General features: G+C 39.9%; 1 protein-coding gene across 10 annotated transcripts in view; it reads left to right on the top strand.

Annotated features, from left to right (window-relative positions):
- Window positions 1-9,349, top strand: part of ZNF385B (zinc finger protein 385B) — a 330,914-nt gene extending 321,565 nt beyond the window's left edge. For all 10 annotated transcript variants that reach the window (XM_075933736.1, XM_075933738.1, XM_075933737.1 and 7 more), the window contains 4 exons: window positions 3,099-3,344; window positions 4,939-5,117; window positions 5,419-5,520; window positions 8,059-9,349. In XM_075933736.1, the coding sequence (XP_075789851.1) occupies window positions 3,099-3,344; window positions 4,939-5,117; window positions 5,419-5,520; window positions 8,059-8,277 (746 nt within the window). In that variant the 3' untranslated portion in view covers window positions 8,278-9,349. The remainder of the gene's footprint in view (window positions 1-3,098; window positions 3,345-4,938; window positions 5,118-5,418; window positions 5,521-8,058) is intronic.
- Window positions 9,350-18,081: the final 8,732 nt, after the last annotated feature.

Here is an 18,081-nt window from a genome sequence, read left to right as displayed (position 1 = left end):
CTTAGATGGGGCTACTATAAGGTGGGTGCATAACTGGCTGGGTATCCGTACTCACAGAGTAGTTATCAATGGTTCACAATCCTGCTGGAAAGGTATAACAAGTGGGGTTCCGCAGGGGTCTATTTTGGGACTGGCTCTCTTCAATATCTTCATCAACGATTTAGATATCGGCATAGAAAGTATGGTTGTTAAATGTGCAGATGATACTAAGCTGGGAGGGGTTGCGACTAATCTGGAGGATAGGGTCATAATTCAAAATGATCTGGACAAATTGGAGAAATAGTCTGAGGTAAATAGGATGAAGTTTAATAAAGACAAATGCAAAGTGCTCCACTTAGGAAGGAACAATCAGTTTCACACATACAGAATGGGAAGCGACTGTCTAGGAAGGAATATGGCAGAAAGGGATCTACGGGTTATAGTGGACCACAAGCCAAATACGAGTCAGTAGTGTGATGCTGTTGCAAAAAAAGCAAACATGATTCTGGGATGCATTAACAGGTGTGTTGTGAGCAAGACACGAGAAGTCATTCTTCCGCTCTACTCTGTGCTAGTTAGCCTCAGTTGGAGTATTGTGTCTTGTTCTGGGCACCACATTTCAAGAAGGATGTGGAGAAATTGGAGAGGGTCCAGAGAAGAGCAACAAGAATGATTAAAGGTCTAGAGAACATGAAGGAAGGAAGGCTGAAAGAATTGAGCTTGTTTAGTTTAGAAAAGAGAAGATTGAGGGGGGACATGATAGCAGTTTTCAGGTATCTAAAAGGGTGTCATAAGGAGGAGGAAGAAAACTTGTTCATCTTGGCCTCTGAGGATAGAACAAGAAGCAGTGGGCTTAAACTGCAGCAAGGGAGTTTTAGGTAGGACATTAGGAAAAAGTTCCTAACTGTCAGGGTAGTCAAACACTGGAATAAATTGCCTAGGGTGGTTGTGGAGATATTTAAGAGTAGGTTAGATAAATGTCTGTCAGGGAAGGTCTAGACAGTATTTGGCCCTGCCATGAGGGCAGGGGACTGGACTCGATGACTTCTCGAGGTCCCTTAAAGTCCTAGTATTCTATGATTCTATGATTAACTAGCTTGAGCAGTTTAGTATCGTCTGCAAATTTTGCCACCTCACTGTTTACCCCTTTTTCCAGATCATTTTAGGTAAATTAAATAAATTGGTCTCAATGTGGACCCTTGGGGGACACCACTAGTTACCTCTCTTTATTCCGAAAATGTACCACTTATTCCTACCCTTTGTTTCCTGTCTTTAACCAGTTATTAATCCATGAGAGGATCTTCCCTTTTATTCTATGATAATTTACTTTACTCAAGAGCCTTTGGTGGGGAACTTTGTCAAAGGCATTCTGGAAATCTAAGTACACTATATCTACTGGATCCCCCTTGTCCATATGTTTGTTGATCTCCTCAAAAGAACTCTAGAAGATTAGTAAAGCATAATTTCCCTTTACAGGACCCATGTTGACTTTCCCCAACAAATTATGTTCATCTGTGTTTCTGACAATTTTATTCTTTACTATACTTTCAACTAATTTACCCGGTACTGACATTACCGGTCTGTAATTGCCAGGATCACTTATAGAGCCCTTTTTAAATATTGGCATCACATTAGCTATCTTCCAGTCAGTAGATACAGAAGCTGGCTTAAAGGATAGGTTACAAACTACAGTTAATAGTTCTTCAATTTCACATCTGAGTTTTCAGAACTCTTGGGGAATGCCATCTGGTCCCAGTGACTTGTTACTGTTAAATTTATCAATTTGTTCCAAAACCTCCTTTAATTTCACCTCAATCTGGGACAATTCCTCATATTTGTCAACTAAAAAGAATGGCTCAGGTTTGGGAATCTCCCTAGTATCCACAGCTATGAAGACTGAAGCAAAGAATTAATTTAGTTTCTCTGCCATGACCTTATTGTCTGTGAATGCTCCATTGGCATCTCAATTGTCCAGGGGCCCCACTGGTTGTTTACCCGGCTTCCTGCTTCTGGTGTACTTAAAAATAATTTTGCTATTACTTTTTGAGTTTTTGGCTAGTTGTTCTTCTAACTCCTTTTTGGCTTTTCTTATTATATTTTTACACTTAATTTGACAGAATTTATGCTCCTTTCTATTTTCCTCACAGGATTTAACTTCCCCTTTTTAAATTATGCCTTTTTATCTCTCACTGCTTCTTTTACTTCTTGTTAAGCCATGGTGGCACTTTTTTGGTTCTCTTATTGTTTTTTAATTTGGAGTATACGTTTAAGTTGGACAACTATTACAGTGTCTTTGAAAAGTTTCCATGCAGCTTGCAGGGATTTTACTTTTGTCACTGTACCTTTTAATTTCTGTTCAACTAATTTCCTCATTTTTGTGTAGTTCCCCTTTCTGAAATTAAATGCCACAGTGTTGGGCTGCTGAGGTGTTTTTCCCACCACAGGGATGTTAAATTGTAGTACATTATGGTCACTATTTCCAAGCAGTCCAGTTATATTTACCCCTTAGACCAGATTCTGTACTCCATTTAGGATTAAAACAAGAATTGCCTCTACCCTTGTTAGTTCCAGAGCCTGCTGCTCCAAGAAGCAGTCATTTATAGTATCAATAAATTTTATCTCTGCATTCCATCCTGAGGTGACGTGTACCCAGTCAACATGGGGATAGTTGAAGTCCCTCATTTATATTGAGGGTTTTTTTAAAAAATTTTGATAGCCTCTCTAATCTCCCTTAGCATTTCAAAGTCACTATCTCTATCCTGGTCATGTGATTGATAATAGGGATACCTACTGGTATATTCTTATTTTCAGAGCATGGAATTACTACCCATAGAATCTCTATGGTACATTTTGGTTCATTTAAGAAATTATTTTGAAAATTCCTGCTATTTAATGCAATTTGGTCCATTCCAAAAGCTCTTCAGGTGTATTTTTATGATCTCAAGAGTTATGTCTCTGGTAGTGATGATTTAGAAGTTCCTAAGAACCTAGGACATCACCCCCAAAACTAGTTAAGAAATTTAACAAGGGTTCTTGAGATTTCCTCCTCTAGGATATCACTGCTCCGTACATATTCCCTATGTGTATGCTACCTTACAATACATGTTTGTTTCTTTTAGAAGATAAAGGGAAAGCAAAAAGCAGTGGTGCTAATCAACCTTCAAATACTGAAGTGGGCCTGATCCTTCCCAAACCTGGAGCTATAACATTAGCACCTATAACATCTACATCATCCTCTAAGAGCACAAATGGAGTGACTATCACAGTCACTGAATCAGAAGAGGAGAAAGCCAAAAAACTACTTTACTGTTCACTATGCAAAGTGGCTGTGAACTCCCTATCACAGCTAGAAGCTCATAACACAGGTGAGTTCATGTACAACATTCATGTGACTACATGCTCTTAAAAAAATGGAGTTAGTCCTTTATAATCTTGAAAACAAAAGCTTTGAAATACCTATTTTTAAAGATATCCTTTACACAATCCCCCGTTGTCAAGACTAGTGATTTCTCCAAACTCTCTACAGCCCAGGATACATAACTACTTTGCCCTAACTCCAAAGGTGCTTCCTATTCACATGAAGTTTTCAACATCATTGTAAATTTGGTACTGCTTCAAGTTCTAATATGTAATAGATTTATTCTTATCATGACTAGCTATCTGCTGTTGTGGTAAAATATAATTTTTATGTATTATCTTGAGGATGCATATTTTAGGTGTGATGTTATGAAGGCTTGGAATCATAGAATCGGGAAGGACCTTGAAAAGACATCAAGTCCAGTCCCCTGCTCTCACAGCAGCTCCAAACACTATCTAGAGCATCCCTAATAGATGTCTATCAAATCTGCTCTTAAATATTTCCCGTGATGGAGATTCCACAACCTCCCTAGGCAATTTGTTTCACTGTTTAACCACCCTGATAGTTAGGAAGTTCAACCTAAACCTCCCTTGCTGCAATTTAAGCCCATTGCTCCGTGCCCTATCATCACAGGTCAAGAACAATTTTTCTCTCTTCTCCTTGTAACACCCTTTTAGGTACTAGAAAACTGCTATCATGTACCTCCCAGTCCTACCTTTTCCAAACAAACCCTATTCTTTCAGTCTTTGAGACTTCAGTCCTTGAGTCCAGATGCTTATAAAGTACATGTTGCCTTTAAATCTGCCCTTCCTCACATCAAGAGAAGTATTAAAGGAAGGGGTTTGGGGACTTGTAGATCTTTTGAGAAAGGCAGGGAGATCTATCCTCCTCCTTCTCACATAAAATTGGATGTACAGAAACATACTCCAAAAGACTTTTGTGGGACAGCTTTTGCTTGGAATCCTCTCTCCTGGACTGCAGGACTCAGGAGGGTCAGAACCCCAACAATTACATCAATTCCAAAGCCATACCTCATTTAGACCAGGATTTCTTGTGGCTCCTCATTCTTCATGGATTCCTACAGGTGAAATCCTGGCCCCATTGAAGTCAATGGCAAACGTTTCATTGAGTGAGAGGAACCATTCTCCTCACACTGCAATAAAGGCAACACAATTAACTTCCATCCATATTCCTTTGGTTTACAGATCGTGGGGTCTCTGACTCCTCTACCAAGGAGCTACTGAATAGGAAGAAGTAGTTAGTGCTGCTTTAAACAAGATTAACCAATCCCTGTTTATATACAGATTTTAGTATCCTCCTCGGCCACACCCCTTTATTCCCACATGACTAATATATGTACAAACCCTCTAACTTCTTTTATGGTTGGCCCTCTGTACTGTGCAATAGTGAAATGTGTAGTGTAGTAATTAAAGTCAAGATAATGCATAATCTAAATACATGTGGAATATGTAACCATTTTATTTCCTAAACAATCATTTCATGGTATAGAAAATCTAAAAAGTGACGGAAACTGAAGCAATGCTCTAAAATTAGTTTAACATGATTTGCTGTTAATCCTTATGCATCAAATTGTTCATTAGGTTCCAAACACAAGACAATGGTGGAAGCTCGGAATGGTGCAGGTCCAATTAAGTCTTATCCTAGGCTTGGATCCAGGCTGAAGATTCAGAATGGCAGTAAGGGCTCAGGACTGCAGAACAAGACATTTCATTGTGAAATCTGTGATGTCCATGTCAATTCAGAAATTCAGCTTAAACAGGTACCTTCAATAGCTCACAAGTTTTTGCCTGAGTGCTAGTAACTTTGTGCCCTTGCAGCTTGGATCACAGGATGCTCTCTCTTTGATTTAATTTCTAGTTCTTTATGTGATGTATCCAAACTGTTGGGCTTTATTTAGCAAGACACAACTGTTAGATCATTGCTGCATCCCTTAAGCCTTATTTGTTTCACAGTATTTTCCACAGGGGACTTGATACATCCAGCTGCAAAATCAATTTAAAAAAGAATAAAACTATGAGACCTCTGACTGCTTCTTAAGTGTGCTTTTTTTATTATTTCAGCACATTTCCAGCAGAAGGCACAAGGACAGAGTGGCAGGGAAGCCTATGAAACCTAAATATAGCCCTTACAACAAACTTCAACGCAGTCCAAGTATTTTAGCCGTGAGTACTGTTACTGTGCATCACTACTGTATATGTGAGTTTGACCTTGAGTCTCCCACTGCAAGGAGACTAGGAGTATGACAGGGGTGGAAAGCTTGTGAGTTTCTCCCCCTGCAGGTTGAATCTGTTTTAGCAGCAAGTTTGAAGATGGTTATGTATTCTGTGTGCCCAGTCAAAGGCAAAATAGTACCCCAGAGTTATTTACTGCTAGAAGGGTGGGAATGAACAGTGGGATGTGGAATGGAATGTGTGTCTACAGGAAAGGTGAGAATTCTTCTGTTTTTAGTGCACTTCCTCTATTTAAAGGCTGGAAAGGGTGCACGCTATCTGGGCTTTTAAGAAAACATGCTGTTACGAGAGAGAGAGCATGGGGGGAGAGTGCTTTAAGGTATAAAGCTAAAAACATTTTGACTTATCTCTGAAACAGTAAAGTAAAGTGTGAGCTGTATTAGGCTGCTTTGGAAGAGTTGTAAGGAGTTTAGGAGCATTAATTGCCTATCACTTAGGTATTTATCCCATTTTTATTACAAGGATACTAGATCACCATTTCCTGTCTTGGTCCCCAAAATCTTAAGCCCCGAATATTCTCTTTCTTCACTTTGGGCTCCTCCCCACCAGAATCCTTCATAAGAACCCCTTGCTGCTCACAGCTCAGCCTGACTTCAGCTCAGGAAGATTTGCATGTCCCTAGTTAAGTCACCCTGCAATGGTCACTGTACTGGATTCATTAGAGGGCAAATGTGCACAACCCATACAACAAAAGTGCTTTTATATTTTAGAACTAAAAAGTTGCAAATATTCATGTCCAAAATTGAGACAATCCCCCAAAAGCATATGAAAACCATTCAGAAGCTGGTATATTGAAGTTTTTTGTGTAATCATGTAATCAAATGAAAATGCTTGAGGATTTTTCTGTTGCTCCCCAACTCACTAGCTTTGGGTTATACTAATCGGCTGTGTCTACACTGGCCACATAACCCGTAATAGCTATGGAAATGAGAGAAGTCAGAATAGGGAAATGCGCGGGGGATTTAAATATCCCCCGCGGGATTAAAATAAACATGGCCGCCGCTTTTTTCCGGCTTGGGGAAAAGCCGGAAAAGAGCGTCCAGACTGGCGCGATCCTCCGGAATAAAGCCCTATTCCGGAGGATCTCTTATTCCTACTTGGAAGTAGGAATAAGAGATCCTCCGGAATAGGGCTTTATTCCGGAGGATCGCGCCAGTCTGGACGCTCTTTTCCGGCTTTTCCCCAAGCCGGAAAAAAGCGGCGGCCATGTTTATTTTAATCCCGCGGGGGATATTTAAATCCCCCGCGCATTTCCCTATTCTGACTTCTCTCATTTCCATAGCTATTACGGGTTATGTGGCCAGTGTAGACACAGCCATCTTGTTCATTTCTGTAAAGCACTATATATTTTTATCTCTTGGATTTAAGACCTACAGTATTAGAGCCAGGATGTAAGTATCTTTTCTTCCACCCATAAATACTTAACCTTGCAACTCAGCAACCCACAAATGGAGGTATACTATATATATTTCATGGATAAGTTTTGGGTCCCATAAATTTTTAACCTTGAAACATAGCAACCCACAAGTGGAGTTATATATTTTATGGGTCATTTTCCAAGACCTATACCAGATATGTTAAAGATCTCAAATCGAGCTCTCTTTTATTAAAAACGATTTTTTTAAATTTAATGTTGGAGACTAGAAAGTGTGCTGAAAGGAACAAGTTTACATTAGCTGAGAGAGAACTAGATCAACTGATGGGTGCATCCCATCTCTAACTTCTGCATTTTTCTACAGCTTATAAGTGACAAGAAATGAGGAAAAGGCATCTTTCTATTTTGTAGAGTCCTGTCAGTCATGGTCTTGATTTTTTTACTTTTGAGTTTCATTGTGATGATTTATATAATTTAAGAATACTCGCTCTTGTAAAATACCCCCACTCAGCCCCACTCCCATCCTGGAGCACCCACATCTACTTCCCATGGATTTGTCTGTACTTAAATGCACAGTTCAGTTGTTTAAATTGTCCTGTGTGTCAGAAGGCAGTGTGGATACAATTTTCAAAATTGCTGAGACTAGGTTTTCCATTTAGTGGGTGTCATTTGCACCTGCACTTTTACTCCAGCAAAATTAATTGCAGGTGCATATTAGAGTACTTGTACTTTGCTGATTGGCACCGGTAGTCAAGCAGTTAACATTACAAGTGCCAAAAATATTTGCAGTTGAACATTTGGTCTAATATCTCCTCGGTAAAGCAATCTCTGTCAATTTAGATTTTTGGCTACAAGTAGACATCTCAGGCAGCAACTTCCAGAAATGGTTAAAATTGGGGAAAAGGAAATAATTATAAATCGGGTGTGAAGTACTTAAGAAGCAATTGTAAACAGCTTTTATTCCTGCTATCTAGAAAGATAAAAAGCTTAAAAGCTTAATGAACACTTTGCCAGGGTTAATGTTTTTACTCATTGTAAAAATGGTGGAAGGAACAGTATTTACATTTCTTTTTTTCTTTTCTTTTTTTTTTCAGGCAAAACTTGCATTCCAAAAAGATATGATTAAGCCCCTAGCACCTGCTTTCCTTTCATCTTCTCTTGCTGCGGCTGCAGCTGTGTCATCTGCTCTGTCCCTCCCTCCCCGTCCTTCTGCCTCTTTGTTCCAGGCACCTGCAATCCCACCAGCTCTCCTAAGGCCAGGCCATGGTCCCATACGTGCGACTCCGGCATCTATCCTTTTTGCACCATACTAATTTTGTAGTGATAATAAGATAACTATGGCCAGTAGAAAGGGGGAAAAGGAAGCAAAGCAAGCAAGGATTTGATATTTTAAAATGTCTTTTTCTTTTATAATGCCATGCAGTGTGACACCCCAGCAGTCCAAGTCACAGAATTTTTCATGGACAGGTACTGTAATCTAGAAGCCTAGACAACATCTCTCTTGCTTTTTTAATTCAACTAATTTGTCTGAGATTGGTTTACCAAAAGCTTTATGGCTCATAAAACGATAGCATCAAGATTTGTGAATCTGTCTGTTGGCTGGGAGGGAGGTTAATATGTATATGATGTACCTTGGAAACAAGGAACACAAAATATTTCCTGAATGACTTGAAAATTAGGGTCTTCCTCACTCACACATATGTAAATAGGTCTCTGGAATCCAACTGGGTACATTCTAGTGTGAAAAAGGTAGATTAACCAAGTGCTTAATTGTGAATAACATCTTAATAACTGATTGCATCCTTTACTTTTCAGTGTGGTCTTGTTGACAGGAATTGTGTACTGTTTTAGACCTCAGTACTGGTGTTCTTGTGTAGTACTAGAGATGTATTGCCTTTCTGATTTAGACATTTTTAGTTGCTGTGCAAATGTTTGGAAGCAATGCAGCTTTGAAGCTTTTTTTAATTAACGAATTTCTCTTGTTTCACATTTTATTTAGAAAGATTAAAAATAGAAAGCCATATAACATATAGTTAAGATTAGTACTTGTTTACTATTTTCATTTTAACTTATTTTGTAGTTTCCTCACTGGTGTTGCTAAGCAATGTTTAACATTAAAAAAAAAAAAAAAAAAGCTTTTTAATTGCACATTACCACAGCTCACAAGCATTGTTCAAGAAGACAATGGGCCATGTATTTATACATAAATATCCTTTTTCTTCATTTCTAAACTAGTTTCCTTTGTAACAATGCTGCATAATGTTGTGGCTCCCTAATGCAATAATGTACAGAACATAACAATATTTATAATTGACTGACTGTCTTTTCTGTTTACTGACTAGATTGAAGTTCTGCCCTCCCTTGTCTCCTATCCCTACCCCCTTTTATAAAGGTAATATCAATATGCAGTACTCAGACTGAAATCCTTATGTGATGTTGGGGGCAATAGTATAATAAAGGAATAAAATAGTTAACTCTTTTAGAACATCTTTATCTGCAGTCCGTAAATAGTAAAATGTCTGTGTATTTTTTTAAATGTATCTTTTCAATAAAATATTATGAAAAATATAAACATGTCTTGTGTTTTTTAATGAGAAAAAACATGCACCGAACAAATACATCAGCTAAGGACGTGACTTTTAACCATTTCAGACCACTGTACCCTTTCAGGGACCTAAATTGTCTTGCATACTCCAAGTTTCAACTCACTTAAAAACTACTTGCTTATAAAATCAGACATAAAAAATAAGTGTCACAACTCACTATTACAAAAAAAAGTTTACTTTCTCATTTTACCATATAATTATAAAATAAATGATTAAAATATAAATATTATGCTTCAGTGTTTAGCATATATAGCACTATGAACAAGTTGTCTGTATGAAATTTTAGTTTGCACTGACTTTGTGAGTGCTTTTTATGTAGCTTGTTGTAAAACTAGGCAAATGTCTAGATGAGTTGATGTACTCCTGGAAGAGTTCTGTGTACCTCAGGGGTATGTATACCCCAGTTGAGTACCGCTTAGCTAAGGGAATATCTAATCCACTAGACAGCAGTATCCTAATATACAACTATAGTACCCGTGCTAATTTCCTAAACAACATCTTAATTTCATTTCTCCCCTGCATTTTAAACAGGACTTTTGTTGATGGTTTCAATAGCTCATCCTAATACATTCAAACTTTTGGCATACTCAAGGAAAAACTGCTAACCCAGATGAATGTATTAAATCAGAAAAGAAACACCACACCAGTATGCTACCAAATACCCATGTATGGATTATCATTAAAATGAAATTGATTGTAGTTTACTGGAAACAGTATTTTGAAAACATGTATTCTATATAAATAGAAAAAACCTTAATTGTGAACCAGTCCGGGTTACAAAACATGTCTAACACAAATCATAAAAGCAAGCTACTGAAAATTTAAGCCTTCTTTACAGAACATGCCCTCTACTCTTCTTCTTGCAAGTATACATCTTATTATTACAACTACAATACTCCACAGACCATATTTCATTACCTTAACTCTGCCCCCTTTTAACTCTTCTGCTCACACCCTTAAATTTATAATTTCTGCACCTCCCTCTCCCCACTCACTATGGATATTTGGTGTAGTTCATGGTTGGTTGTGTTATGAGAGGCTAGTTTGATAGGATTATATGCAGAGGGCCAGTTAAAGGGAATGATAAAAGGCTGACAGCCCTAAGGGGGCAGAGTTAAGGTTGTAGAACATGGTCTGCAGTATGCATACACATACTCACTGTGTGTGCACATGTGCAAAAATGTGAATTTCTATGTACTGTGTGATAATCCTATTGAGAAAAAGGTTTGCAGTGTACAGACAACATGATTTCATGCACACTTGTTTGGGTCTGATGCTGTAACTCTTATTCATATTGAATAAGATTTAGTTACCCAAATAATCTCAATGGTGTACTTGCATGAAGGAGTATTACTCCACAATGAGTTAGTTCTCCTGAATCAGACCTTTAGCTGATTGTGTGGGAAATGCAGTGTTCTTTGGATTTAATCATAGATTCCTGTTGCCACCTCAAAGCACTGCTTTGGGGTGAGGGCATTATTTATTGTTCAGGTATGATTGTGTGAATAGGGCTCTAAATTAAATAGCTTCTATTTAATGCAATACCTATAGGAGGTATATATAACCCTTAACCATTGCTATCAAATAACAATTTCATAGACAATTGACTGTTTTAAAATGAGGGGTTTTTCCCCAAAAGCATCCTAGGTAGAAGAAATATTATATAAGGTATCAGAGGAGTAGCCAAGTTAGTCTGTAACATTAGATATCCGAAAAGGCAACATACAAAAACCTGTTGGAGAACACTTTAATCTTCCTGGATACTCATTAATGGATCTCCAAGTCTTATTTCAGACCAATTCCACAAGCCAAATTCACAGAGAAGAGTTGGAACTTAACTTCATTCAGCAGTTTAATTCTTGTGCAAATGGTATGAATTGGGATATCAGATGGCTCGCACATTATCAACCAACCAAAAAATGAAGGTGCTAATGGTTCTTGATGTTTGTGTAGAATATGGTATTGGTCATCTTCCTTTCCAAGTGCAAACTAATGGTCTTATCAGCCTCTTGTAACTATTTAGTCTTTAAGGTGCTAGTAGACAATTTCTTGTTTTTTAAGTATTTCCTGTTACAGACTAACTTGGCTATCCTCCTGAAGCTTATCTACTCAGTGTCTCATTTTTTCTTCCTCCCCTCCATTTTTTTCCTTCTTCCCCTTTCCCCTTCCCTCCTTCCCTTATTTATTCTTGGATCTGGACTTCAAACACTCCTGTCATCTGAAGAAGCAGGTTGTGCCCATGAAAGCTCATGATACCATCTACATATTTTGTTAGTTTTTAAGGTGCTACTAGACTATTTGTTGTTTAAGTTTTTCCTATATAAGGTATGTCATGCACCGTGAAAGAATGTGTAATTTCATCCATAAATGAATGAAATCACTTAGCCCTTAGAGTCCAAAAGGGCTCAAACAATTTTTGAGCTAAGAAACTAACTCTCACATAGGAATTCCATGTCAGAACTCATTGTGAGTTTTCCTCTGTTTATGTACTCTATGTATTCCACTTTCAACTAAAGTCAAATCCATGCACACAAGGGACTGAATGTTTGAGGTAATATTTGCATGATAAATTGTAAACACTTCCCTCAAGGCTGCTAATATTTTGCATTTATAACCAAGCTCTCCATAACAGAGATCTGATGTATCCATCTAGAATAGAACAACATTGAGTTTTATCAGTTGACTTGGATTTTCCTGGATCATCTCTCAGGAGATGTAATTTCATTACATTATTTAAAGTGAAAGGGACAGATTCTTTCCTATTCCAGGGCTCTGATCAGTGCAGGACATGGGAAGGAGGGGCCAGGCACCAATTCTGAGGTCCCAGCCCCAGTGCTGCTTAGAGTTGTGCTAGATACATTGGTGGCACAATTTAAAGGTAAGATGTTTCATGTATCTGATGCCAAGAGAGAATTTTAGAAGGGCTTCATCACACCTTCTACACTGGAAGGAATACAGGGCCTAGGAATACAGCAGGAATTCTCTGCTGGATATTTGTATCCAGATTACAGTCTCTTAATGACATTTGATTAGCATAATGGGGCTGGGCCATAACCTAGTTAGAGGATCTAATCCATAGTTTTTCAGCACAGATGATAGAAATGTGATCCTTTTTGACCACTAGAGGGGGCCATTTTATCTTCCTTTACTACAGATGGGAATTTGAATTTGAATTTTTTCTTCTGATTTTGGTAGGTGGGAGGGATCGGGGCTGGATTAGCTCTTCTGGGAGCCTGGGGCTATTAGATTTTTGTGGGAGTGCCTAAGCTCCAGGGTGGAGCCAAAAATGTGTGGAGGAGGGTCTGCAGGTTGAGGTAGGAAGGTGGGTATGGTAGAGGTGAGAGCTCTGATTGGGGATGTGGGCTCTGGGGAAGGGCTGGAAATGAGGTATGCGGGGTGCAGAACGGGTCTCCAAGCTGGGACCAAGAGTTTGGAGAACAGGAGCAGGTTCAGGCCAGGAGGCTGGGGCAGAGGCAGGGTCAGAGAGGGAGTGAGGATGCAAGAGGAGCTCTAGATTGGGGTATGGGATCTAGGAAAGAGAAAGGAACTTTTAATGTAGGAGGGGGCTCAGGACCAGGGCAGGGGGTTGTAGTGCAGGGCACTTACTTGGAGCAGCTCCTGTTTGGTGGCGAGCACTGGTGGCTCCATGCTGCCCCCAGTCACCTGAAAGTATTGCCCTTCTGCAGCTTCCATTGGCCATCGTTCCCCGGGGATGGGGTGGAGCCTCCAGGCCAGGGCAATGCAGAGACAGAGCTTCCTGGTGATTATGGTGATGCAGCTCCAGCCCTGGAGGAGAAGGGTGGGGAACAGATGTGTGTGGCACTCCTCTTTGGCAGAGCTGGCCAGGAGCACAGGGTCTTTACTGGTGGCAGCTCAGAACCCCCAGCTAAGCCACCCACCCCTTAACCCAAGGCCCTGGAGAGCATCCCGTAAAGCCCCTTTCTTATCCTGGTTCTGCGAGGGAATAGTACTTTCTCCTGTTAATTTCATCCACTGTGGTTCCTGTCAGATGATGATATGCTGGGAATTGGTCTGTCGACTGATAAACTGAAGCTCATTAGACATTTGCCATGAGAGAGAGTTTAATTCTCATAAATAAATAGGAAGGGACACAGACAAGCTACCAGCCAGCATGTGGTTTCCTTTTCTCCCTTTCTTTGTGACCTACCATCCTCTAGAGTAATATGTTGCAATCTTGAGCCAGCAAAGATTTTACAAAGAGAAATCCCATCAAGCTTGTGTGCCGAAAGAGAAACCAAAGCTGTACTAAGTCAATGTTCAGTTTTAAGCTTTTGAAAGAGCAACCATAACATTTTGTTCAGTTACAAATATTGCAGAGTTACAAACACCTGAGAATGGAGATTGTAACTCTGAGATTCTACTGTACCCTCTTGAACAGTTGGTAAGTATGCTTATCAATTATCTTCTCATCTAAAAAGGTTCTCGTACCACACTCGTCACTGTCGTATCCACGTTCTTTCCATTAGTTAGTGCATTCAACAAAGTGACTAACATTTGTCACGTGCTCTTTTTCTCCTCTCTCCCAGGAGAGAAGCGTGTGCAGCAGAAGGTTTGGGAATTTGTGTACATATTTCTTCCATACACTATGTGCTGTCAGACTGAAAAGGGTAATGATATGCCCAGACTCGTGCTGACTGAATGGGGGATATAGCAAATGGCTGCAAAAAGCAGAGGATGAGTGCAAACTAGTGTGTGCAGACATATTAGCTGCAGCCTAACCAGGGACAAGAAAACATGTTGAATAACACAATTGTATGGCTGCTATTTGGAAGGTAAAATGAAACAATTTACAGAGGAGCGTGTCTGCTAATTCAGCAGCAGGATTGCATACAGTAGGCACTGAGATTTGCCTCTCCAGAGAACTGGAACAAGGAATTGTATGGAAAAATCTATTTCATGTAAATGTGCTGTCACACTTACATCTGCTTGACAAAACATCTCCCCACTGAGAACAAATTCAGATCTATGCATCTCTACAAACAGGACTAGCTTGCGGAGTCTCTTTTAAATAAATTCAGACAAATCATTCAACAGTAACCGGTTGGCTTTACCAGTTAAAACAAAACATACAAAGCTGACTCACATAATATTCACACAACTGTTATCTATGGCTAAATTTTGAGTATGAAGGGCTGGGGGCTGTTTAGCTCTCAAGTGACAGTAGGGAAGTTTAGTGCTTGCTCAAGGGATGGTTTCTCTAGGGGGGCTGGGAGAGGAAAAAGACAGTAAATTCAACAGTGATACCTCCTTCACTTTCATAAACCAAGTTGTGTGTCAGCTGGCATAGCTGGGAACTGGGCCCTGGCCATCCCTCCAGCCAGTAGGTGTTGGGTGTACACAGTGTTTCCTTTGATCTTAGGGAGTATTTACAGCCACTTTACAGCTTCACCCTGTATGGCTACACCAAGAAAGGGACAGCCAGAACTAGACTTGTAATGGCTGTGAAATTAAAGAAAACTATGTATTCTTGCAGCCCTTACCTGTTATCATGCAAACAATGGTCACATCTAGGCCAGGCAAGTCGGTTGTATTTAAATATGTTTGCTGGTTATGGTGAACCCTTGACTTGTCAACTAACATATTTAAAAGGTATTAAACTGCTTATGCAGGTGTTTAAAGTGTGTTAATTAAAAAGTGTTACACATGCCCTCTTTTCCCACATTAGATAGGAGCAGTCATCAGAAGGACTTCTCCCTGAGGATACTTCTTGAAATTTCGCATATGCCACGTAATCCTGGAAGACATGAATGCCAGCCATACACAGCAGCCTGTCACTCATCACCAAAGTTCATACTGTAATAATTTAGTGGTTATCCTTTGCCCCTTTGATTCTCAGTGGATCTAAGGTAATGGGAACCTCGCATCTGACCTGGGATCTGAGTTTAATCCTTAATTAGCAAGAAAAATTCCTATTTCTTTTCAACTGGATTTCTTCTTTCCCTGTCAATTAGGTACAAACCTTAGTGTCTTCTTTGACTCAGTCTTCTCCCTAAAACAATATATCCAGCCACTGCCTAAATCTTAGCACTTTGCAGCATGCTGTCTCTAAGACCCACCCTTCTCCTTCACCAACAAGCTACTCCTCCCTCCCCGTCTTTCAACATCTCATGGCTTGACTATGGCAACCTCTTTCTCTCTGGTCATGTCCTGCTAACATTCGTTTGCAATGCTGCTGCAATGATAATTTTCCTGGCTTCACACTTCAAGCATGTCATGTCCCTCTCTGAGTCCTTGTAATGGCTCCTTGTCACCACCACATTTAGCGCAAACTATTTGTCTTCATTTTTAAGGCCCTTCATGGTAAATTCCCACTTTACTTTGAATCTCTGTCATGCTAGGAAGATGTCAGCTCCTGCATATGTTCCACTATTGATGTCAATCCACATTGCCTGCTTATCACATTTCCCAACAAACACTTGCCCCCCCTTACAAGTGGAAAGAGCTCACCATAAACATACATGGTGCCACTATATCCTCCTCCTCCAAATCCGTCCATAAAACTCACTGCTGCCATGATACCTACAAAATCTTGACAACAGTCAGGCAGTCTGATCACTCAACATTGTTAACATGTGTTCTCTTTGTATCTGCCTGTCCGCGCTCCTGTTATATTTTGATTGTAAGCTCTTCAGGACAGGAGCCAACTGACAGTTACGTTTGTACTATGTCTAGCACAGTGAGGCCTTGATCCCTGCTTGGAGTCTCAGCCGTTGCCACAATACAAATAGTCATTTGCTTTTCCCTCTGCTACCCATGCTATCTTCCATTACCTCGCCCTTGCTCTCTCTTCCTACCTTTTCATTTCATGTCAATTTAAAGCTGATTTAAAATCTAATAACTGTCAGACTCACTGCTCCCCCTAGTCAGTGGGCCAATATCAATATGCTGAGCTGACTTCCACAAGGTTGGGCTGTTGGCACCTGCAGGGTGACTGAGTAACGGCAAGAGAAATTGCTGAGATGCCAGGTTTTAAAACAGTGCAAGGCTTCAAGAGTGGGGGACAACCCTCCCTCTGACTTCCATTGATCTGCCACACTTCACTATGCTAAACTCAGCTCTCAACAGAGCCATTTCTCACTCCGGAAGCATTTTGTCTGCACCAGGAGAAAGTGGGCAGCAGCCTTGTTACAGATACTGTAAAGTTAGACCTGCAGAGCAGCCAGTTGATCTGGGGCTGGTAGACTGAACAGTCTGCTCAGAAAGGTCACTATCTTTTGGAAACATGGTTCTGATCTGGCCTCCTAATTATAGTAACAATATAACATGGTGTCAGAGGAGCGCTTTCTATTTCTGCATGGGAGGAACTTAAGTCACAGCTGGAACAATAATAAAGCAGGAACCAGATGGTGTTTATCCAAGAGCACAAAGCAAGCTTTAGTGCCCTGCATTTCCTGTTACACTACTTTTGCACTCGTGTAACTTTGTCTATTAAGAGATCAAGCGCAGAACATAGTTTGTCTTTCAGCTGCAGGTGTCTCAATGCAGCATTTTGGTTCTGTATTTCTTGGCACTTTGTGCTGAAAGTCACTCACAAAATGGGTGCTTTTATTGAATCCGCGATCGATCCTTCATCCCCTGGGATGGACAGTTTTATGTTGGCTGCCTCCAAGTTTATTTCAGATCTAGTCTGTGAGGTTTGTTTACTCTTGCATTCAGTCTTTCTGACTCTTTTTAAGTAGATGCACTTTAATTCTTTCACTTCTTACAAATACTTTGCTTGGGGAGCACAGATTTCCTACTCCTGCGGTCAGCTATATCATCAGTTTCTCGTACTAGCCTTGCTTGGAGCAGGTTAGCAGTTGTACCACAAGTAATTCAGTCTTTACATTTGTGTGACACTGGCTTATTCTACAGATCTGGAACACATGGGCAGTGGTCACATATAGCACCTTGTTCCTTGTATAAAAAAAAGTGTCTTTCTCAAAATTCTCTTATATTATTCTGCGTACTTTGGACACTTTTGAATTACTTTCTCTAGCAGTTTACAGTCCTCTCTGTGCCCTGTAGGGGAATGTACTGGAGATGTGTAATGTCTCTAGAACTGCCACATGTAGCTGCAAGGAGGGTTTCTCCCACTCCCATTTCTCTTCAATTCTTGCTTCTAGGAAAACTTTGGATTACCAAAGTGAACTTCTGTTTTTTCTCAAGTTCCCTGCCAGAGGGAGGTGGCTTCAGAGACTGTTTAATGAGTTTGTGACATACACAGGAGTAAGAGGAGAAGAGTAAGTGCTTTATTTCCTGTCCTGTTAATTATCTAAAATGCATTAGAGTGGCCATAATTAATTTCCTATCACATGGCAGGGGTCAGCATCCACTGTTAGTCAATATTCACATGATAAACACATATACCCCCCATTAATGGACTTTCTTTGTGTGATATATCTATATCTATAATTACACAAACACATAAAGAGAGTGTGGGAAGTTATGTTAACTAAATGTATTATGCTCACCTCACAATTCTGTTTCCCTGTGTCAAGTATCCCACAA

This window comes from Pelodiscus sinensis, chromosome 7 (assembly GCF_049634645.1).
Source record: "Pelodiscus sinensis isolate JC-2024 chromosome 7, ASM4963464v1, whole genome shotgun sequence".
NCBI classification, from domain to species: Eukaryota; Metazoa; Chordata; order Testudines; family Trionychidae; genus Pelodiscus; species Pelodiscus sinensis.
This window is presented reverse-complemented; position numbering and strand designations above follow the sequence as displayed.